The sequence below is a fragment of the Phacochoerus africanus genome, chromosome 9 (genome assembly GCF_016906955.1).
Source record: "Phacochoerus africanus isolate WHEZ1 chromosome 9, ROS_Pafr_v1, whole genome shotgun sequence".
NCBI classification, from domain to species: Eukaryota; Metazoa; Chordata; class Mammalia; order Artiodactyla; family Suidae; genus Phacochoerus; species Phacochoerus africanus.
The window spans coordinates 42,085,604-42,109,850 of NC_062552.1; the positions used below are offsets into that span (position 1 = coordinate 42,085,604).

At 42.0% G+C, this 24,247-nt stretch overlaps 1 protein-coding gene across 3 annotated transcripts; it reads left to right on the top strand.

The window, feature by feature from the left end:
• Positions 1-17: 17 nt before the first annotated feature.
• Positions 18-13,600, top strand: ENPP4 (ectonucleotide pyrophosphatase/phosphodiesterase 4). 3 transcript variants are annotated; one of them, XM_047794996.1, is made up of 4 exons: positions 18-155; positions 9,811-10,669; positions 11,987-12,157; positions 12,493-13,600. In XM_047794996.1, the coding sequence occupies exons 2-4, from the start codon at positions 9,835-9,837 to the stop codon at positions 12,855-12,857; spliced, it is 1,371 nt and encodes a 456-aa protein (XP_047650952.1). In that variant the 5' UTR covers positions 18-155; positions 9,811-9,834; the 3' UTR covers positions 12,858-13,600. The 3 variants fall into 3 exon arrangements, with proteins under 3 accessions (XP_047650952.1, XP_047650954.1, XP_047650953.1); XM_047794998.1 differs by having other exon boundaries at positions 12,496-13,600; XM_047794997.1 differs by lacking the exon at positions 18-155 and adding an exon at positions 1,478-1,602.
• The last annotated feature ends 10,647 nt before the right edge of the window (positions 13,601-24,247 follow it).

A 24,247-nucleotide genomic window follows, 5' to 3' on the forward strand; every position in this document is an offset into this window, starting at 1 on the left:
TGTTAATCGCAGGGGGCGCCCGCTATTGCGCAGGCGCCTCCGGAAGAGCTCGGCCTGGCTCCCCAGCGTTCAGATCTCGGTCGCTTCCAATACGCACCGGCGCCGGGTTCCGCGCGCGCGGGGTTCCGCGAGCTGCAGGGACGTGGCGGCAGCAGGTGAGTGTGAGCCCCGCGCGCCCGGCATTCGGGAGCGAAATGCCATCCCCGCCCCACGTCTGCCGGGGGCTTTGAAAATAGAGATGGTGAGATCCCCTTCCCCCATCACACACATCCCCCGGGTGGGGGGACGTCCGCGAGTGACCCGAAGTGGCCCCGGTACCTGCGGGGGCGCGTGGGGCTGGGGGGCGAGGTGGGAAAAGAGGTGAGGAAACTGTGCAGGTGGGCGTGGACTGGGCAGGCGGTGAGCTGAGGGGTGGGGAGAGGGGAGGCGGCGGGACCGCCCTGAAGGTTCAGGGGGCGGGCGGAGCGGGCGTCGGATTTGACATGAACGCGTTTAAAGGCTCCGATCGACCTGCAGCTGCCTCAATATTTGGTTAGAGTTAATGGTGATGACATAGAGTTAATGGTAATGACAATTTAAAAACGAATTTCCTAGCAAATCGAACAAGAAAGATAACACTGAAGTGCTTTTTATCGGCCGGATACTGGGCGAAGCATTGTAGGAGCAATGCTTTCCTTGTCTGGGCACTGCAGGCTTGTGAGACCGTAGAGTCCCATTATACAGATGAGGAAGTACCTGCTCGAGACATGAAGTACAGCGAGTGACCACGAGCAGATGCAGGTTTATACCAGCCCTGACTCCACCAGGGTTTGGGTTGCGGGGAAGGGTCGTTTGTTTGTTACTTGTGTTTTTTCCTTAACCACCAGGCCACTTAGTGGACCTAAGTCTGAAACCTTGCCAATGTTAATGGAAATCAACTGCTCCTTTAATGTTTGGGTTTTCTTTTCTTTCTTTCTTTTTTTTTTTTTTCTTCCCAGAGGTTGCTCCAAGCTCTTTTAAGAGAATTAAACGAATTTAAAAGCGAGGAGGAGATATTTTTTAAATGAAATATATAAAATATAAAATATCTCCTCCTCGCTTTTAAACTGGCTACAAAATGTCATTTGGGAGACATTTTGATAAAAAAAATGCAAGGAGTACACGAGGGCTATATTTTATGATGTAGAAAGTAAGATTTAAAAAAAGAAGAAAAAAAAGAAAGGATTAAGTGTAGCTGTTTTGAAGATGCTAGAAAAGTTTGTGTTGGAAAACTGAAGAAGGGTTGAAAATACTAGAATTTTTAAGCCAGTCTTTTAGAACTAGTTTTAGTTTTTCTTTAGAATATCAAGAAAATAACTGGTAATAATCTAGAGAAAGCCACCTAAGTTACCTATGTGAGTAGACAGTGCATGCTATTTTATTTTTATTTTAAAGCTATATATGAGTTTCATTACAAATAGCATTTGTGAAATGTTTCGAATAAGGCTTTTGTCTTACAGAACATGCTAATGACATGCTAATGGCGGCAAATATCTTTCACCATATCCTGTAACTGTCATACACTCCCAACTTGAGACGGGCTGATAAGGCCAGAGAGAATTGCTTGAGATGCAGTCTCTGCAAGTAAGAAAGTCATCTCAGAGGAGGTCGAGTTTGTTTTGTCCCCTGAGTTGAAGAAAACTACATACAGTTTCCATTGCTGTTGGGATTATTTAGATGTTGTCCAGATGACTCTGCTTTTTTTCCTTTCCTTTGATTTTTTTTTTTTTTTGGTTTGAAAAATTACAGAATATCTCCCGATGCTTTGCAGTGCAGCAGGATGATTAGTGATTTTTATTCCTTGAAAATACTTGAGAACTTCTCACTGGTGTTTTATTCATACTTTAACACTCCCTGCTGGAAGGAAACAATGCAAGAGATCTAGATACAGGCACCACTAATGAAAGATAATCTGGCAGGAAAGGTTGGGTTCATCATGTGAAGATTAATACTAAACTTGTTAACTGGATCAAACTAGACTTGCAGACGTGTTAAGGACCTGAAATTAGTAAGATTACAGACAGGAGTTCCCGTGTGGCTCAGTGGTTAACAAATCCGACTAGGAACCATGGGGTTGTGGGTTCGATCCCTGACCTCACTCAGTGGGTTAAGGATCTGAGCTGTGGTGTGGGTCACAGACGCGGCTTGGATCCCGCATTGCTGTGGCTCTGGCCTAAGCCAGCAGCTACAGCTCCTATTAGACCCTTAGCCTGGGAACCTCCATATGCCGTGGCGCGGCCCTAAAAAGACAAAAAAAAAAAAAAAGATTACAGTGTTTGGCTGATCACAGGACTTCAGCGTCATCATGTGTAAAAAGAAGAAGTTAGAGAGTTCCCACTGTGGCACTATGGGTTAAAGATCTGGCGTAGGTCACAGCTGCAGCTCAGATTGGATCCCTGGCCCGGAACCTTCCATGTGCCACAAGTGCAGCTGAAAAAGAAAAAAAAAAAAAGAAGAAGAAGAGGTTAGACTAAATTAGTTCTAATTAGTTTATAGTTTCACAATATCATTCTGCCTGTCATTGTAGGGACTTTTTTTTTTTTTTTTTCAAACATACAGCTTTGTAGCTAAGATGGAGAAAAGGAAATTCAGTTCGAAGGCCTGTTGTTTAACGCTATGCATCCTCATTTTACAAATGCAGATGTACTGAAGCTAGGAGAAGTTAGATCTGTCTGCAGTCACTCAGCTATGAACTGTGAGCTCCAATTTTGGGACCCTTCTGATTTCAGAGTCTATAATCTTTCTGCTTTGTGCTTCTAAGCCTGAAAACAAGGATCCTAGCTGTGGGCTAAGGGATTAATGAATCTTAGGATAAACAACACATACATATTGAACATAATTTAGGATTGAACGCACTTGAGGTTTGGAGGAGAAAGATTTTGACTTGTATGTGTTTTGTGAAAGAGGGGCAGACACAGATTTTTTTGTTGTTGTTTTGCACATGGGAAGTGGAGTAAAACATTTTCACATTGAAATACCCAACTTTGTATTGTAGAGTACACATTTCATATAATTTTTGAGCTAAGATGATATTTTCTGTTATTTTCATCACTGGTACTTTTGGTACTGTATCTAGGAAGTCTTGGTCTAACTCAAGGTCATGAAGAATTATTCCTATATTTTCTTCCAAGAGCTTTATAGTATCAGCTCTTAATTTTGGTCTGTGATCCATTTTGAGTTAATTTCCGTGGATGGTATGAGATAAGGGTTCCAAACACATTCTTTTGCACGTGGATGTCCAGTTGTCCCAGTATCAGTTGTTGAATTGTCTCAGCACCTCTCTGCTCTTTGAGGCAACTGTGTTGGAAAAGCTCTAGACATACTGTGAGATTCAATTTGTAGTGATGCCTCAAAGGGCTTAGTTTTTTTTTTTGTTTTTTGTTTGTTTGTTTCCCTTTAGGGCGTCAAGTGTAGCATATGGAGGGTCCCAGGCTAGGGGTTGAATTGGAGCTGCAGCTGCCGGCCTATGCCACAGTCACTGTCACACTGGATTCAAGCCACATCTGTGACCTACACCACAGCTCGCAGCAACACTGGATCCTTAACCCACCGAGGGAGACCAGAGATCGTACCCAAATCCTCATGGATACTAATCAGATTCTTTTTTCTTTTTTTTTTTTCTGGATTTATTTATTTTTTCTAATTTTTTATTACTTAATGAATTTTACCACATTTATGGTTGTACAATGATCATCACCACCTGATTTTATAGCATTTCCATCCTAAACTCCCAGTGCATCTCCCCACCCCCCAGCCTGTCTCCTTTGGAAAACATAAGTTTTTCAAAGTCTGTGAGTCAGTATCTGTTCTGCAAAGAAGTTCATCATTGTGTCCTTTTTTTAGGTTCCACATGCAAGTGATAGCATATGATGTTGATGTCTCACTGTCTGATTAGTCGGATTCTTTTTTTTTTTTTTTTTGCTTTTTTTAGGGCTGCACTTGCAGCATATGGAGGTTCCCAGGCTAGGGGTCAAATCAGAGCTACAGCTTCTGGCCCACACCACAGCCACAGCAACGCCAGATCTGAGCCATGTCTGCGACCTACAGCACAGCTCACAGCAACTCCATTTCCTTAACCCACTGGACGAGGCAAGGGATCAAACCTACAACCTCATGGTTCCCAGTCAAATTCATTTCCGCTACGCCGTGACGAGAACTCCTGATTAGTCGGATTCTTAACCCACTGAGCCACAACAGGAATTCCCAGGGCTTAGGTTTAAGAACACTACTTTATTGGAGTTCCCGTCATGGCACAGTGGTTAACGAATCTGACTAGGAACCATGAGGTTTCGGGTTTGATCCCTGGCTTCGCTTGATGGGTTAAGGATCTGGCATTGCCATGAGCTGTGGTGTAGGTCGCAGACACAGTTCGGATCTCATGTTGCTGTGGCCCTGGCATAGGCCGGTGGCTACAGCTCCGATTATACCCTAACCTGGGAAACCTCCACATGCTGCAGGTGCAGCCCTAATAAAAGCAAAAAAAAAAAAAAAAAAAAAGAAAAGAAACACTATTTTATGGTGTACAGATCTCAAGCACAGTATTACGAGAAGGTGTAGTGTGTTGTAGAACAGAGTTCATTCAAGCTCCTCTTTGTTTTTCCAGGACAGCCCGATGCCTTATTTTGATGATTTATGCCCCAATTTTGAGTATTTTCTATTTGAAAAGTACAAAGCCTTTGTTCCCTGTTAAAGAGTAAATACGTAAATTTTGGTGTTAAGCATTTTATTTTATTTTATTTTTTATTTTTTTGTCTTTTTGCCATTTCTTGGGCTGCTCCCACGGCATATGGAGGTTCCCAGGCTAGGGGTCTAATTGGAGCTGTGGTCACCGGCCTACACCAGAGCCACAGCAACTCAGGATCCAAACCGCGTTTGCGACCTACACCACAGCTCACAGCAATGCCGGATCCTTAACCCACTGAGCAAGGCCAGGGATCGAACCCACAACCCCATGGTTCCTAGTCGGATTCGTTAACCACTGAGCCACGACGGGAACTCCTAAGCATTTTAGTTATGTTAGATATCTATTGAATTTTTTTTTTTTTAATGATCTCAAAGAGTATGTGGGCAAAGACTTCATGTGTAAGGAGCGACTTTAGGAGGTTTGGAAATACAAATTATTACTGAAGAGCTGTTGTAGGTCACCTGTAGGTCACGGGGATAAATGGTTACTGTCTTTGAATGCATCTCAGACGGACTGTGACAGCAGCATGTGGTAAAAGTGGGTTAAGTTTGGCAGTGACTTCTGTACCTGTTTCATAGTAATTTGCTTGGGGCTTGAGCCTGGATGATGGAGGCACTTGAATGCCAGGCTGGAAGTTTTGTGTGGGCAGGGGAGCTCTGAATGCTGATTTTATTAGGGAACCGTCACAAATAGAGCTGTTCCTGGGCAAGGTCCATGGGCAGCAGCTGTCGGGTGAGTAAGGGGACGGGGATGAAGGCAGGAAGGTCCATCCGGACAGGAGGTGTTGACGCCTTTAAGGAGCCGGGCTGTAGTGGAAAGAGACAAGAGTAGTAGCTGTTAAAACTGTAGTTTCTGGAGTTTCCGTCATGGCTCAGTGGTTAACGAATCCGACTAGGAACCATAAGGTTGCAGGTTCGATCCCTGGCCTTGCTCAGTGGGTTAAGGATCCAGCATTGCCGTTAGCTGTGGTGTAGGTTGCAGACGCGGCTTGGATCCCGAGTTGCCGTCAACTGTGGCGTAGGCTGGAGGCTACGGCTCTGATTCGACCCCTAGCCTGGGAACCTCCATATGCCATGGGAGCGGCCCAAGAAATGGTAAAAAAGACAAAAACAAAAAAACCAAAACCCTTCCTCTCGACTGGCTCGACCAGAACTCCCTACGTCCAGAGTCTGGCTGCCATTTCACAGGCTTCCTCTGTGACTCTTCTATCTCCTCTGCTGATTAGATATGAAGGTGGAATGGACTAGGCTGGCAGCCACTGGTGTGCTCAGGACACGCCTGCAGGAGAGAATGGAGAAGCTGTTTTAACGGATCAGGGAACCAAGGGAAAGGAGAGGATTTGGAGATGGAGAGTGAATGCATTTGGTTGGATCCCCACCAGACTTGACTTGGCAGCAGCAAGTTTGTGCCGTGGCCTTGATTGAATATGAAGACTGTTTGCTCAGGGAACAAGACGGGGCAGTAAATAATTTTAAAAAAAGACTTCTAGGGAGTTCCTGTTGTGGCTTAGCAGGTTAAGAACCTGCCATAGTGTCTGTGAGGATGGCAGTTTGATTGCTGGCCTCACTCAGTGGGTTAAGGATCCAGCGTGGCCACAAACTGTGGCAGAGGTTGCAGATGTGGCTAGGATCCAGAGCTTCTGTGGCTGTGGTGTAGGCTGGCAGCAGCAGCTCCAATCCAACCCTTACCCTGAGAACTTCCATAGGCCAAGAGTGTGGCCCTTCAAAAAAAGAGAGAGAGGGAGATTTCTAGGTGTATGTCTTTAAGATACTCTACCACCTATTTGCTGTTTTCAGTCTGCTCTGCTGTTGGAAACAATTACTTAGGTTGGAAAAGTAGCTCCATATGCCATGGGAGCGGCCCAAGAAATGGCAAAAAGACAAAAAAAAAAAAGGTAGCTATATGCAGAGAGAAACCAGGGAATCTGCTCGGCTCCAGCCTTCATGGAGAACTCCGTGCTCTCCGCACCCAAGTTCTAAGGTGGCCAGGACCCAGGACAGCTGCCTGTGTGCTATTGTTGCCTGATCGTAGCCAGTCCTGACTGTCCGAGGGAGAGGTTGAGTTGTGCATAAACACAAGGTCAGGGCCATCAAATACTGAAGGAGAAGCAGGGACTGCTCCTGGATTCGGGCCCCCTGAAGTTGCTGAGATGTGGCCCCGGCTGTGTCTGTTCAAAGGATGTCTCTCATACGAGTTAGAATGGTTACTCTGTTCTCTCAAGAGGTGGTTCGATTGGGGACTCTACTTTTTTCGGTTTCTTGAATGCCCGCCGGCAGCAGATGATCCATGCACCACTCCCAGAAGGCAGCCTGCTTCAGGTCAATATGTGTCTTTGGTCTGCAAAATGTTAAGGCCTCGGTTTTCAGAGGGTCCCAGCTTCCATCGGTTAAGTGTTTGAATGACTGCACACACATGGATTGCCTAAGGTTTTGTGGGTTTGTTTGTGGGTTTTTTTGTCTTTTTTTTTGTCTTTTTGTGTGTGTGAGTGTGTGTGTGTGTGTCTTTATTTTTTTTTTCTTTTTAGGGCTGCACCCACAACATTTGGAGGTTCCCAGGCTAGGGGTCCAATCAGAGCTGTTGCTGCCAGCCTACACCACAGCCACAGCAATGCCAGATCTGAGCCATGTCTTCAACCTACACCACAACTCACAGCAACGCCGGATCCTCTACCCCCTGAGCGAGGCCAGGGATCGAACCCGCAACCGTAGGGTTCCCAGTTGGAGTGGTTTCCGCTGCGCCACGACGGGAACTCCTAGATCCCCTAGGTTTTATGTTTGAAAGAGGAAAAGTCTGTGCCTGCAGGTAATTGCAGTCTAGTTGGGAGAAAGTAGAATGCTCAGCAAATGACTCATGAACTTAACCACCTGAACCGTGTAACCATCTTAACCATGGTGCTAATTTTACTCGCCACTGCTCTGCCTGGGATCTCTGGGTGCCTGCACCCCGGCCATACCTTAGGTCTTCTACTCCGAATGATGAATTCACTCCCCTCACTCTGACCATGACCTTACTTCCTTGCAACTTTCACTGAGCGTTACTTTTATTTACTTATTTTTCTTTTTTGAGAGTTACTTTTAAAACAGGTGTTTTTTGTTTCTGTTTTTGTTTGTTTTTGTTTTAATTTCATCAGAACCTCTAGCCTAAAAACCTCAGTCTCAGCTTCGCTGCAGCTCAAATTTCAGCCACTCTTGAGTCAGGATCTTCAGCTTTCCTTTGTCATCCTTCAGCATCTGGCAGAATCTCAAGCTCAGGTCAGATCAACTGCCTGGTTTGTTCGTGCCTGAGCCAGAGTCACTGAATGGCTAGAAAAAGCCAATCAGCAGTGTCCCCTCCCAAAATTCATGGCAGCCACTGTCAACATGGGCCACCAGTCCTGCTGTTTCCTTGTACTGTCTCCTGTTCTTCACATTGGCCATTCCAGACATTCTGTGTTTCTCAAACCTCTGAATCTTTTACCAGCCTAACTCTGAAAATACTCTGCCCCGCCTGTTCCAGCACAGAGAATGCAACTCCCTGCTCCCTCAGCCCTCAGACCTGTGACCCTTCACCCTTCCTCCCCCTCTCCTGCTATAATGGAAGAGGAATCCTGCCCCCTAAGATGAATCACTCAACTGCATCACCTATCTCTGATTTTCTTAGGAAGCAAAGAAGATAGAGATTGAAAGCAGGGAAGTTCGTTTGGGGAAGCCTTTTTTTTTTTTTTTTTTTTTGGTAAGAGAAGAGAAAAGTCAAGGAGTTTCTGTCGTGGCACAGTGGAAATGATTCCGACTAGGAACCATGAAGTTGCGGGTTCAATCCCTGGTCCCACTCAGTGGATTAAGGATCCGGTGTTGCCTTGAGCTGTGGTGTAAGTCACAGATGCGGCTCGGATCTGGCATTGCTGTGGCTGTGGCTGTGGCTATGGCCAGCAGCTCTGATTAGACTCCTAGCCTGGGAACCTCCATATGCTGCAGGGGTGGCCCTAAAAAGCAAAAAAAAAAAAAAAAGAAAGAAAAAGAAAAGAAAAGTCAGGGCTAGCTCTGAGCCTGGAGTAGTAGGTAGAATTTTTACAGTGTCCCTAGGTGTCCTCAGGGGATTGGTTCCAGGAGCCCCTGCAGATACAGAACCTGGGGATGCTCAGGTCCCTTCTATAAGAGGGTGTGGTGCAGTGAACAGTCAGCCCTCTGGATTTTCCTTCCACAGTGGTTGCCTCAACTGTATGTTTTTGACAGTAAAAAGGAAGTTTAAAAGGGATGTATGTGGTGGGAGTTTCCGCTGTGGCACAACAGGATCGGCACCATCTCTGTAGCACCAGGACGCAGGTTCAATCCCCAGCACAGTCAGAGATCCAGCATTGCTGCAACTGTGGTGTAAGTGGCAACTGTGGCTCGGATCTGATTCCTGGCTGGGGAACTCCATATGCTGCAGCTTGGCCAGAAAAGATTAAAAAAAAAAAAAAGGATGTGATGAAATTCATTTCAACAACTGCTGGATTGCTTTGGAAGTTACCGTGGCCTCCAGGTCCCTGTGGGCTTTGTCTGTTTGCCAGCCTCATGTGAATATTGGGCAGGCATAGATTGAGGTGGGACCCATGTCTCAAATAACATTTATTTCTTACGCTCCTTTTTTTATGCCAGTATTTTTCAACAGGAACTTGCGATGAGCCAGTGTGGTAGAATTTTCACCCCTTATTTTTTGTGGATTAAAAGGAATTATAGGGTCCCAGTTATTAAAGTATAAAAAATTTTGTGCAAAAGGGTTGTTTTGGTTTCTTCATTTTTTTTCCTGTTAAGCCTTTAGAATAATTTTTTCTGGTGCACACAAACCAGGCAGCCAAACAGGAGTATTCATGTGGAGTGTAAGAATGGCCCACCTCCCCTTCAGAGCATGAAACATGGAGCAGGACGTATCACTGGACAAGTAAAGGCGTATTTTACTTCTTTTCCTACTTCGGCTTCATTCAGTTGCCTTTCAGTAAGTGGCATTATTTCATTTCGAAGTTGTTGAAGGTAAAGCTGGTATGTAAAGAGTTGATAAATGTTTGTTTCCTTCTCCTGATGGCCCAACTTTTGAAACCGAATCCAAATCACAGAGCATCACTGCTTATGCCTTGTGTTTTTCTGTTTTAGGAACCCTGACTGCCCTCCTTCAGCATGTTCATTATGAAATTATTGCGGGTACTTTTGTTTGCTGGGCTCCTAACTGGTTGCGGAGGGAACTCTTCCCATCCTTTGCCGCCCAGGTTACTGCTGGTGTCCTTCGATGGCTTCAGAGCTGACTACCTACAGAACTACGAATTTCCTCATCTCCAGAACTTTATCAAAGAAGGCGTCCTGGTCAAGCAGGTTCAGAACGTTTTCATCACCAAAACATTTCCCAACCACTACAGCATCGTGACGGGCCTGTATGAAGAAAGCCACGGCATTGTGGCCAATTCCATGTATGATGTCATCGCAAAGAAACACTTCTCCGACACGAACGACAAAGATCCTTTTTGGTGGAATGAGGCAGTGCCTATCTGGGTGACCAATCAGCTTCAGGGCAACAGATCCAGCGCAGCTGCCATGTGGCCTGGCACGGACGTCCCCATTCACAACACCACGCCGTCCTACTTCATGGATTACAGCCCCGCCGTGTCCTTTGGGGAGCGGCTGGGTAACCTCACCACGTGGCTGAGCAGTTCGAACCCACCGGTCACCTTTGCGACGCTCTATTGGGAAGAACCAGACGCAAGTGGCCACAAATATGGCCCCGCAGATAAAGACAACATGCGCAGGGTGTTGAAAGAAGTAGATGACCATGTCGGAGAGCTCATTCACCAGCTCAAGGTGTTAGGGCTGTGGGAAACTCTTAACGTGATCATTACAAGTGATCATGGGATGACCCAGTGCTCTAAGGACAGACTGATAAACTTGGATCAGTGCATCGACCCGGCAGACTACACTCTTGTAGACTTGACCCCAGTGGCTGCCATACTTCCCAAGAAAAGTAGGTCAACTTTTGGCTAAGGAAGATTCGAGGGGGCCGTTGATGGAGGAGTGGGGTGGGCTGTAAAGGCGTGGAACTCAGGCTTTTTGTAGTTCATGACCTTGTACTCTTCTACTTTCTCAGAGGGGGATTATATCTACGTTTTTAGGCCATTCGCCTAAGGTGTAGGTTCAAAGTGATGATTTCTTGACTTTTTGATAGATTTCTCTTTTAATTTTTATTTTTGTATTGAAGAATAGTTAACAGACAGTGTTTCAGATGTATAGCACAGTGATTGTGTTATAAATATTTATATATATTCGTTTTTTTTTTTTTTGGATCTTTTCAGGGCCACACCTGCACAGCACATGGAAGTTCCCAGGCAAGGGACTGAATTGGAGCTGCATCTGCCGCCTACGCCACAGCCATAGCAATGTGGGATTCTGAGCTGCATCTGCAACCTACACAGCACACAGCCACGCCAGATCCTTAACCAACTGAGCAGTGCCAGGAACCTCATGGATGCTAGTCGGGTTCCGTAACTGGTGAGCCAGGATAGGAACTCCCTATATTCTTTTTCAGATTATTTTCCCTTATAGGTTATTACAAGTTATTGAGTAGTTTTCTGTGCCTATACAGTAAGTCTTTGTTGATATATTAATTATTCACACTAATGGAAAAAGGATGCTTTTATCCTTAAAAAACATCTTACATGAGATGTACCTTTTTTTTTTTGTCTTTTTGCCTTTTCTAAGGCCGCTTCCCTCGGCATATGGAGGTTCCCAGGCTAGGAGTCGAATCAGAGCTGTAGCCTCCAGCCTACACCAGGGCCATAACAACGCAGGATCCGAGCCTCGTCTGCGACCTACACCACAGCTCACAGCAATGCCGGATCCTTAACCACTGAGCGAGGCCGGGGATGGAACCCGAAACTTCATGGTTCCTAGTCGGATTCGTTAACCACTGGGCCACGATGGGAACTCCGAGATGTACCTTTCATCTACTGATCTTAGACTTAGAAATTAGTAGTAATATGTAATTTATGTGTCCATTTACTCAGGAAGCTAGTTGTGAAATTTGTCCCCTTTGTGAAAAAGGCCACCAGGGATGATCACAAAATGAAAAGAGAGATGTGTGAATGCTTGAAAAGGCATGTGTGTGTGTGTGTGTGTGTGTGTGTGTGTTCCCAACACTGTTACCTAATTATTATTATTTTGTTTTTTAAATGATTTAATTGATAACAGTGTTCAGACTTACTTCCGGTTATTCTAGTTCCAAATCTTTTCTCCTTATCAGTCCACCATGACTTTTTTCCTTTGCTGTTTCCTTTTCTTCTAGATAGAACAAAAGTTTATTACAAACTGAAAGTCTGTGACCCTCACATGAAAGTTTATCTCAAAGAAGACATTCCTGCCAGGTTTCATTACCAACATAATGACCGAATTCAGCCTATTATTTTGGTTGCCGATGAAGGCTGGACAATTGTGTTAAATAAATCATCCCTCAAACGTAAGTAGTTCTTTAGAATTTTCCTTTTGGATCCTAGGCATAAATCAACATGTTCTGACATTGTCCTGTTAACAGGGTACTTTGATGTAGAGATGTTAACACAGGATAGTTTCATTTTCAGCTGGATGCTGCTCAGGTTTTCATCGGAGAGCAATTTTCTGGCCCCTGAGAGTGGCCCAACTAATCAGACTTTTAGTGGGTGGGAATTAAACTGGCGAGCACCTCATTTGACACTAGAAGCGGGTTGTTATTTTGCAATAATACAAATAACATTATTTAATCTTTGCAATAGAAGGACAGACCTTCATCACTGACCTCGTTTTGTTCTTTTTCAGTAGGTGACCACGGTTATGATAACTCTTTGCCTAGTATGAATCCGTTTCTAGCTGCCCACGGGCCTGCATTTCACAAAGGCTACCAACACAGCACCATTAATACCGTGGATATTTACCCAATGATGTGCCACATCCTGGGATTAAAGCCACATCCCAATAATGGAACCTTTGGGCACACCAAGTGTTTGTTAGTCGACCAGTGGTGCATTAATCTCCCAGAAGCCATCGGAATTGTTATCGGGGCGCTCTTGGTTTTAACCACGCTAACCTGCCTCATCATAATCATGCAGAATAGACTCTCCCGGCCCCGGCCGTTTTCCCGACTTCAGCTGCAAGAAGATGATGACGACCCTTTAATTGGGTAACATGAGCTGGGGTTTATACACAGTGGCTTTGATTAGGACGCACCCAAGGAACTATGGTGTCACAACTAGGAAAAAGTACACTTTGAAAGACAGAGAACTTAGACCACGCATGCTCAGCTCGTTTTGTTTTTCCTTGTGTTTTGTTTTGCTTTCTTAGCGAATACAAGAAACTCTGACCATAGTGAAAATTGCTACTAAATCATTAGTTAAACACCACCTGTTTCTCTAACTGGAACCTTTTTTTTAGGGAAAAATACTGCCTTTGCCTTTTTTTTTTTTGGCAAAGAAGATGTGACACATCTTTAGATGAAAATGCACCAAAATTTAAGGGGTAGGCTTTTCGAATACATTTTTACATTTGTAAATTAAACAACAGAAATCTTTATAAAATCTGTGAATTTTGTGAATCAGGGAGGGAAAGTTTCCTGTATTTTTATATTTACTATTAATAGACTTTGTAACCCACGTAAAAAACCCCCAGAGGTAGGAAATTCTCTGTGATGGTTAATGAAATGGATCAACCAGGCAGAAAAGATCTAGCATATGAAGACGTTACTATAAGAAAAATTATTATAAAAAACAAGCAAAGACCATGTGACACAAAGCCTGGCCTTCGCCATTGCATTTTTGTTAAAACCCGTACGCTGTTAAAGAAAGCCTCAAAAGCTGTGTCTTTGAAAGATTATTGCTAATAAGAAAATAGGGGAAAATAGAGACAAGTGCATTTCCTGCTTTGTGCTGAATGTCTTTGTGTCAGTTATTTAGGTGTGTGTGTGTGTGTGTGTGTGTGTGTGTTCCATGTATGGATGTGCAGACTTTGTGTGACTTATAGGAGGTGGTGAGAGGTGAGTGGCCTGTAGGCAGGCTCCCACCTTCCCATTGCACGCAGCTCTCAGGAAAGTTTATATTTACACTTCATATTTGTTTACTCTCTTCTAACTCCGAAGTGAAAATCATTTTTAAAAATTCCTTAATTTCTGTTACCATTTTTAACTCTCTTATGTTGTTTTGTGCAACCAAAGGTGTCTAAGTGCTGCAGAAGAATTAATTTATGGCCTGAATACATACCTGGTTTTGATTGGGTCAGAACGAGGAAGAGAGATGTTTCTATTTACCTTCGGGAATTTTATGCCTTCCTTTATAGGCATTAGAGTAGCTAAATTTAAAATGGAATTCAGTCTCTTTTGACCTTTTACATTAATCATATGTTAAGTGGCTGGATAATTTCAACATTCTGTTAACGTTTGGTACCCTCAGTGCTGCCTCTGCTTTTTTTCCTCCAATGTTTTGTTCATAGAAATAACCACTCTGCTCATATGTACATTTTTAACATACTTGTTCTGAGCCAAGGATTTATTGTGAATTACTCTCATCTTACCTTTGCTAAGCTATACCTTCTAATAATCAAAATTAATATGAAGAAACTGAGTGGTGGCCAAAGAGATTCTATCAGAAGAGAATTTGGGTTTAAAAGAAGCATTCTAGGGACCTGAGGCAAGAAATTCATATTTCCAGGGCGATCTTTAAAGTTTTGGCAAAATAGGAGTTCCCATCTTGGTGCAGTGGTTAACAAATCCAACTAGGAACCACGGGGTTGCGGGTTCAGTCCCTGCCCTTGCTCGGTGGGTTAACGATCCAGTGTCGCCATGAGCTGTGGTGTAGGTTGCAGACGCGCGCGGCTCAGATCCCGCGTTGCTGTGGCTCTGGTGTAGGCCCGTGGCTACAGCTCTGATTCAACCCCTAGCCTGGGAACCTCCATATGCCTCGGGAGCAGCCCAAGAAATGGCAAAAAGACAAAAAAAAAGAAAAAGAAAAAGAAAGAAACTAGGTGAGTATTTTGCAAATAATCTGAAAATAATCTACATAAATGCGCAGTCCAGTTAAATGTTAATTGTCTGCAATGGTCAAGAACAGCGGTGCCAGTCATCAAATAGGTAATTCATCCTGTGGTCACTGCTGACTTGCTGATCCTGGGGTTTGGTGCCTATTTGTACTTGGGGTTCTTGAGAAGCATTTCCACACCCTGCATGAATAGTCTGTGCATGCAATCATAAGGAGAATGTATTAGAACAGCTTGGAGCTCCCATTGTGGCTCAGCAGGTTAAGAACCCGGTATTGCCTCTGAGGATGTGTATTCAATCCCTGGCCTCACTCAGGGGGTTAAGGATCCAGCATTGCCACAAGCTGCGGTGTAGGTCAAGATGCAGCTTGAATCTGGCGTTGCCATAGCTGTGGTATAGGCCAGCAGCTGCAGCTCCAATTTGACTCCTAGCCTGGGAACTTCCATATGCTACAGTGGGGCCATAAAAAGAAAAAAAAAAACAGCCTAATAATAAATGATACCAATAGGACTAATTATGCTTTTAGACACATTTTATTTCTGTTTCCTCCTCACATAAAAGTTATCCTGAAGGTTAATATTGATCTAAACAAAATAATAGAAAATTTTCCTTCTACTTTAATTTCCATTTTAAAAAAAGAAGAAGAAAAGGAAAACAAGCGAACAGTCACATTTAAACCAATGAGCATTTTTTTGGAGTTCTGGTCGTGGCTCAGTGGTTAACAAGCTCGACTAGGATCCATGAGGATGCAGGTTCGATCCCTGGCCCTGCTCAGCTGGTTAAGGATCCGGCATTGCTGTGGCTGTGGTGTAAGCCGGCAGCTGCAGCTCCAATTCAACCCTTAGCCTGGGAACTTCCATGTGCCTCGGGTGTGGCCCTAAAAGAGAAAAAATAAAAAATAAAAATAAAGCAGTGAGCATTTTTTGAAATGTCTAAACTACTGGTTGAGTAGAAGCTTGGTCCTTGCAGTAGAGTGAACTTTAGTGGTTGTATTGGCTTGATTGGCAGGTCTGAGTTTCAAAAATCTGTCCATCCATCCCATCCATCCTGTGAGTGGATCCTATGTAGGATGGGATAGGAAGGGCGGCCCTGTCAGTGTCTCAGCCCTTTGAACAAAAGACCTATTTGACTTGTTCATTCCACTCTCAAAACATTAACTTAAATAAATTGTAAATGTGTTATGTATATGTTGATGGGACGAGAGGAGTATTTATTGAATCAAAGAGACATTTATATATTATTATAGTGAACTTTATGTTAGTTCATTTTTATCTTTAAACAGTTATCACTCAAAGCCAGTGACTCCTCTAGTATACCAAGAAAACCTTTCAGTAAAGCCAGCCTTTTTCACTAAGGCTTTGGTGTGTACTTGTTAAGCAATCGACTAATATGCTGCTGTGCTTTCTGGGTGGTAGAAAGTGTTTGGCTCTGGGAATCATTTACCTGTTTATGACAGCAATACTCAAAAGTAATAGGAAAACCTTTTTATTAAGATTTTGTTAATTCGGTGAGTGAATTCAGAATAAGTACATTTACTTATAATGTAGGGACAGTTCTGCTGCTGTTATAAATGTGTAAGTTCTTCAGATAAACAGCGATAGAATAAAAATTATTTCAGTGCTCTGTCCCGTAGGTTTTGTGTTCTGTTCCATTAAGCTTGGTGGAAGAATTTAAAGATAAATTCTTGAAACATTAAAGGATTAAAAATGCCTTTGCATTGTTCTTGGGTATTTCCTTCTCTTGCCCATATCTGGTAAGTTTTAAAGCTGATTGCACTTAATTCCTTTATTTGGAGAGTTTTAATTCATTGTAAATGTATAAATTTGCAAATGAAGGACAAAGATGAGATGGAACGTGTATATTTATTGTCACTTCTTAAAATAGTGTGTAAACAAAATGATATGAGTGTGCTTTAAAGAAATTTGTATGTAGTGCCTTAAGTTAAAGTAAAATATATTTGACTGTATTGTTTGAATTCGTAGTTATGACTTTGCTTATGATTTTTAAAATTTTGTGGAATAAAATATACCAAAACGTTTTGACCGTAATTATTAAATATACAATGTGATGTCATTGATGATTTTTTAACTTGTCATATTCTTGCAAAATATACATACTGTGATAGATGTTGACATGGCTTCGTAATACTGCAAAAATCCACATAGGCATTCATTACAATTTTTTTAAAACGGATTAAGTGTGTAACACTTACCAGATTTTTAAAGCAGTGTATAAATATACAGTCCAACATAAAAACACCATTGGAAAGGAAGCAGAGATATATTTTGCAGTTTCTATGTCTATATGTTTCTGTGTGTGTATATATATATATATATTCATATATATTCGCAGAGCTATAATTTATTGGTTTATAGTAGAAAGGAAGATGTTTGAAAAAGCTGATTACAAAACACTAGCAGGATTACAGTATATAAACTTCGTTTTGTACACAGTGTAAGTATTTAATGTCTTTTCTAATAGAGTATAGATTCAAAAAGTTTCCTTGAATAGAGCAGTGATTAATTCATTTCCTATTTTGACATTCATTGAACCCTGCTAGGAAATGTGGGAAAAGAAAAAAGGCCCTTGCTTTGGACAGGAGTTCTGTACCATTTCAAAAGTGGTAAAAACGTGTACCAACAAACTACATTTGTCTACTCATGATTAAACTCTTATGCTGAGATCCTTAGATCCAGAACCATTTCCCAGGCCCCGTGCTTTCTGAAGTCAGGATGCCAGAGTTCCCTCTTTCCCCCTCCACCAGCACATACACAAACACACATACACACACTGCCCCTCACCTGTATATGAGGACTTCTCATGTATGTGAATTCTAATGTATGTGTGTGTGGGTAGTTGGTTGGTGTTGAAACTGCTAGGTCTTGTGATGCATGTCTCAGCCAAGATTACCTGTCAAAGGCAGGGTCTTACCCAAAGAGCAAGGCAAACTGCCATGGGGGCCTTCTGCCTTCTACCATTCCACATATCTTCTGCCTCTTTGACTTCTGAAAGCTTATTTCCATGGTCAATAAACTGAATCTAGTGAGTTCATCCCCTGGCAGCTCCATAATGATGGTTTATAGATACACGTCTCCGATTCAAACATTCCTCCGGTGTTAAAGATCTGACTTATCCGTGACCCAATCAGCATTCTTCTCATGGCTAACTTTTATTTTTTATTTTTTATTTTTTTTCCCAGCTGTACAGCATGGGGACCAAGTTACACATACCTGTATACATACTTTTTCCTCCCATTGTTGTGTTGCAATGTGAGTATCTAGACATAGTTCTCAATGCTACACAGCAGGATCTCATTGTAAATCCATTCCAAGAGCAATAGTTTGTACAGCTACCATTTTTAACTCTACTGTCATAAACAGGGCTGGTGGGAAGGATAGCTAGACATTAACCCCAAAACAATTCTAGACAACCCCACTCTTTATACAAGGGTTCCTCTAGGTCAGGCCCAGTACTATTGATTCACACATGGTTTGAATTGTCCACTGAGGAAAGTGAACATGTTTATTACATAAAATTTCCGTGAAAACTTTTTTTTTTAATAGTAAATGTACATGCAAGAGAGTTCTGTTTCCAGTAAAATGGTAGTGTATGTAATTCAAACCACCCCTCTTGCTGAGGACTGGAAAATCTGGACAAAATATAAAAGATCTGTGCTGAAGCATTGAGGAATTACCAAGAAAGTGAAGAATCAAGAGGTCAAGATTCAGAAGAAAGAAGAAACCTCTAAAAGTGAGCCCCTAAGGGCATCTCTGAATTCTGGAATTCAGCTGAGAGGCTGAAAAACTAACCTAATCGAAAGTGATGGGGGTGGGGGGGCAGTGGCAGGTGAGTGAAAAGAGAAAACACAGATGTAAAAAGACAGAAGCAACACACTTAAAAATCTTTGCGCCTACTTGATTTGGCACAAAAAATTCAAAAATATAGATAAAATGGATGATTTCCTAGGAAAAATATTGAATAAAATTGCTTCCGATAGAGAAAAGAAATAAAAGTTTCAGGCCCAAAAGACAATAGTCTTTTTTAGTGGCTCTTTGTCACATTTAATTATCAGTGTTGTATCTGCTTCCTAAAACAAGTGTTTTAAGGAAAAACATGTGTTTTTGAGGTGAATGTAACAACATCAAACCTGATTTAACAAATAGCATCAAAAAAAGAAAACTAGGGTAAAAAAGAAAAAACTATAGACCAATTTCAAATGAGGGGGAAAAAAGAAAACTCCAACTGCATCAGTAACTAAATGTAAATAGACTGAACATTCCAATTAAATGGAGAGCTTGTCAGATTGGGTGAAAAAGCAAGACCCAGCTATATGTCGTCAAAAAAGAGATATTTTAAATACAAAGGCAAATGCAAAGCAAAAGGATAGATCTACAGTGCAAAGCTGGAATACTTATATCAATATCAGATAAAATAGTCTTCAAGATAAGAATTTCCAGAGATAGAGAGGATTTCACAAAATCAAAGAATCAATATATATCAGGAATTCAGCAATTCTAAGTGTTCATACCTAAAAACAGCTTGAATATTTGTGAAACAAGTGATGGAATAAAAATATCCATAAACATATTTGAATTTAGAACTCCTATCTTAGGTAATGGAAATAATAACTAGACCGAAAAATTCAGTAATGATATGTTAGACTTATGTGGTGGAATCAACTACATTGACTTAAAAGACATTTAGAGAATATTACAGCCCCAAACTGTGGAATTCACATTCTTTTCGCATATACATGGAATTATCACCAAGGTAGGTCATATGCAAGACCATAAAATAAATCTCAGTAAATAATCTCAAAGGATTACAATTTTATAAAGTACGTTTTCTGACTGCAATGGAATTAAATCGGATTCAGTAATAGATCTAGAAAAGCCTTAAATATTTGGAGGTTAAACAATACACTTCTAAATAGAATGCATAAAGCAAATGAGAAAATATATTTCACTGAATGATAATGAGTTTATAACATAAGAAATTCTGCCATGTGCAGCTAAACTAGTTCTTGGAGGGAAATTAATGCTGGTCTTTGAGAGGAAGAGGTTCAAAATCAATGATTTAAGCTTCCACTTTAGGAAGTTAATACAAGATGAAGAAAACTATTCAAAGTGAGTGCAAGGAGGGAAATAATAAAGATAAAATCAGAATCAATGAACTAGACAAATAGAGAAAAGTATTAATAAGTCCCTAATAAGACTGAGAAAAAAAATGGTGGTAGTACAAATCAGCAATATTTGTAACAAAAGAGGGGCCATCACTAGAGATATCTCCATGTACTTCTGGGAAGTGCCTGCCCAGGTGCCAAGTTTATTCTCATAGGTACCCAGAATTAACATGGAGTTAAGACGCAGGCAGCCACCCTCAACCAGTGGGGTCTGAGAAGCTGATGGACACACGCTTGGCTTCTCACCTTCCATTCCTCTGGCAGACAGTTCTGAGCATTTTCCAAGTTTCCCCTGAGAGCCCTGCAGGATTGAGCTCCATCATTCCTAACAGCAGCCAATTCTCTAGTTTATGCTTCTATCGTCTTTCTCTGTATCTCTCACACCCTATCCCTCACTCTTGCCTCTTGAGATCAACTCAGTTAAATCGCCTGCATACAAGTTTTTGTCTAAGACTTCTTTTGGGGAACATCCAGGATCTAGTGTTGTCACTGTAGCAGCTCAGGTAACTGTTGTGGCCCAGGTTTGATCCCTGGCCCAGGAACTTCTACATGCCATGGGCACAGCCAAAAAAAAAAAAAAAAAAAAGTGGATTTATATGCTATATCCAACAACAAAAAAAGTATGCAATACTTACACCAAAAGTTCATAGCAGCTTTACTCATCAAACCAGAAATGATCCAAATATCTAAAAACAGAGCCCAGAAATAGAATTTAGTGTGTTCACATAATGTAATTCTATGAAGCAATGAAAATAAGCCAAGGCTACATAAGAACATGAATGAATCTCACAGAATCTTGAGTGAGAAAAGCCAAATATAACATAATACATATTGTTTGATTTCAGAGAAAATTTTAAAATGGTTCTAATGGGTTCCTTGTCAGGATAGTGTTATCTTTAGGTAGGAGGGAAGAGGTAATGATGGGAAAGTCTTAACAGAATCTTTCTGGAGAGGCGGTAATATTCTATCTTCTAAAGTGCTAGTTACATAGCTGTGTTCGCTTACTGATAATTGGCTACGTTTACTATTTATATACTTTTGATTGTATTGCACTTCAAAACAGTACATTATTTCAAGGAAACAGAACAAGAAGGAAATCTGGAACATTAAAAATAAGACTTTAAATCTGTTTAAAAAAAAAATGGGGGGGGGGGGAGTTGTTGGTGGGTTAAGGATCTGGCATTGTCTCTGCAGCAGCTCCCATTTGATCTCTGGCCCAGGAACTTGCACATGCCATGGGCACAGTCAGAAAAGTGAGGGGGATGGGAGTTCCCATTGTGGCTCAGCTGTAATGCACCTGACTCGTATCCATGAGAATGCAGGTTTGATCCCTGGTCTTGCTCGGTGGGTTAAGGATCTGGAGTTGTCGTGGGCTGTGGTGTAGGTCATGGACAGGAGTTGGATCTGGGGTTGCTGTGACGTAGGCTGGCAGCTACAGCTCTGATTCGCACCCCTAGCCAGGGAACTTCCATATGCCTCAGATGCAGCCCTCAAAAGCAAAAAAAAAAAAGGGGGGTGGTGGTGGTGGTGGTTAAAGACTTGGAAGATGCAGTATCTCAAATGATGTAACAAAGGGAAGAACTGGAAAATACTGAGACAGTTAACCAATTCAGAAGGGTCAACATCCAACTACTGCGAGTGCCAAAAACAGAAAATGGATTAAAGGAAATTATAAACTATGACAATTTGCCAGGATGCAAAAGAGAAATGAGCCTTTCAAATGAAAGGGGCCCCTGAGTGGAGGGTGTCAGGTAATAACTGCAAAATTTCAGGACACCAAGGGTCTAAAAACAAAATTTATGGGTTTTAGAAGGGAGAGAGAGAGAAACAAAAACAGACATAAGCCCTCTTAATAATCACTCTGAGAGAAGATGACTACGGTGTATCATCGAATTGGAGATGTGGGAGTTCCCACTGTGGTGCAGTGGGAATGAATCCAACTAGGAACCATGAGGTTATGTGTTCGATCCCTGGCCTCGATCAGTGGGTTAAGGATCCTGCGTTGCCATGAGCTGTGGTGTAAGTTGCAGACACAGCTTGAATCTTGCATGGCTGTGGTTGTGGCATAGGCCAGCAGCTGTAGTTCCGATTGGACCCCTAGCCTGGGAACCTCCATATGCTGTGGGTTCAGCTCTAAAAAAAGCCAAAAAAAAAAAAAAAAGTTGGAGATGTGAATGTATTTTCTCATATAGCTTCTCATTTTTCCAGGGCCTTTTGTTACTGTTTTTGTTTGCTGGTTTTTCATTCCCAGCCTGTTACAGACTGAATCATGCCTCCATAATGCATTATGTTGAAATCCTAACCCCCAACCTGGATCAGGACCCTTGGGTTCTGACTCCAGGGAGCACGAAGATGCTATGCAAGTCTCTCCACGAGGATCCTTGTTAAATCCAGGGGTTCAGTGGTCCCTCAGACCCCTCCTGGCTCTCTATGATTCTTGAGTTTGTCTCCTTTAATTAGTGAATAACTGAAAAAAAATTGAGAACTAAAAGATCTAGGATCTACATTAGGTTTTCCAGAAATCAGTTCTTATAAGAAATGAAAATAATAATAGGACCTTAGTTTTACCTTAAGAGGTCAGAAAGCATTTTGAAAAGTAATCTTAAATTAAATGGCAGGTGCCAAAGGGAGAAGAAATTGCAAAACATACACAAACACATACAAGTGAACAAGAAAAATCCTGTCAATTAATAAACTACAAAATAGGAATTCCTGTTGTGGCTTAGCAGGTTAAGAACCCAACTAGTATTCATGAGAATGCAGGTTCAATCTCTGGCCCTGCTCAGTGGGTTAAAGATCCAGTGCTGCCTTAAGCTGTGGTGTAGGCTGACAGCTGTAGCTCCCATTTGACCCTTAGCCTGGGAACTTCCATATGCCACGGGTAAGGCCCTAAAAAACAAAACAAACAAACAAACCCAAAACCCCATAAATCTACAAAACAGCTGATGGAGGGTGTTGAACAAAATTGTCGCGGTGTTGGAGGTGGGGGGATCCCATTCCTCTGACCCTCCTAAAATTCTTAGAGTTAGGAGGATCAGCCAGCCTACATTTTATTTCTATGTGCTCATTTGTGTTGACTGCATACAGTCTGATCATTAGAGACAGGCAGGTAAAACCAAAACCACAACAAAACCATCACAAGATGATGAGTGACTAGATTTTCCCAGCAAGGTTTAAAATGTTATTGTCCTTCAGGTAAACGCTCCTGCTGAAATGTTACAGGAAACTAAGTATCTGTAAATAAAAGAAACCATTCAGTCATCAAATCTTCACACCAGAATTTTAATGATTTCGTAAACGTTACAGAATTTACTTTCTTCTTACTAGTGAGGTCACAGCACCTTCTAAATTGATGTTAATGCAACAGTTGATTTCAACATACACATCACACTCGAAAAATAATGCTCGTACAGAGAACAGTTTTATCTTTCAGTCTTTAGATGGGCATCTCAATAACGCAGATAAATTCAGTGCTGCAGAGCAAGCCAACACAAGTGGTTACCTGTTCTAAAATGTCTAGTCCAAAGTTCAGACCTCTTGAGTTCGCCATCTACCATCTAACTTCTCAGCTTTTCAATCCAGTCATTTCTAGAGATTTCATTCTGTTCCATTAAGAAATTGTATATTGAAAGGAGAATCAGGTACCAATAGCATTCTTTATTGGTGTCATCATTTAAAAATCATTCATTCACCTGATTTTAGGAAGCACTTAAATTCAAGGATATATTTATCTGTGCCACTTTTGTTCTTTACAGCTAGTTTATCCTTTCTTTCTGGAATACATTCACCATTTCACTTACTTACTAGCCTGTTGGTGCATAAATAAATATGTGCAAAATCACAAGAATTATCTACAGGCCATGTGTCTCTAGACAGGTTTCTATTTTCTTCAAGGGAAGCTGTTCTTTCCAGGGCTGCTTCTTTTCCACCAAGAAACCCTAAGTAATACTACCTTCTCCCCAACCTGCAAAAGCACAGCTTTTCATGGTGGGAAGGAGGAGCTGAGGTGACCAGGCAGGTTAAAAACTACCCAGGCGGTAAAGTCTATTTGTGAACCTACAGTTCTCTTTGATTTCACTGAGCACTTGGTGAGTGGATATTCAAACCTTTCAGGAAACAAGGCTACCATCTCAGCTTTTCTTTTTTTTTTTTTTTAGGGCCACAACTATGGCATATGGAGATTCCCAGGCTAGGGGCTGAATTGGAGCTAGAGATGCAGGCCTACGCCACAGCCACAGCAACGCAGGATCTGAGCTGTGGATGGATCCTTAACCCACTAAGTGAGGCCAGGAACCGAACCCACAACCTCATGGTTCCTAGTCGGATTTGTTTTCCTCTGGACCACGACGGGAACTCCATCTCAGCTT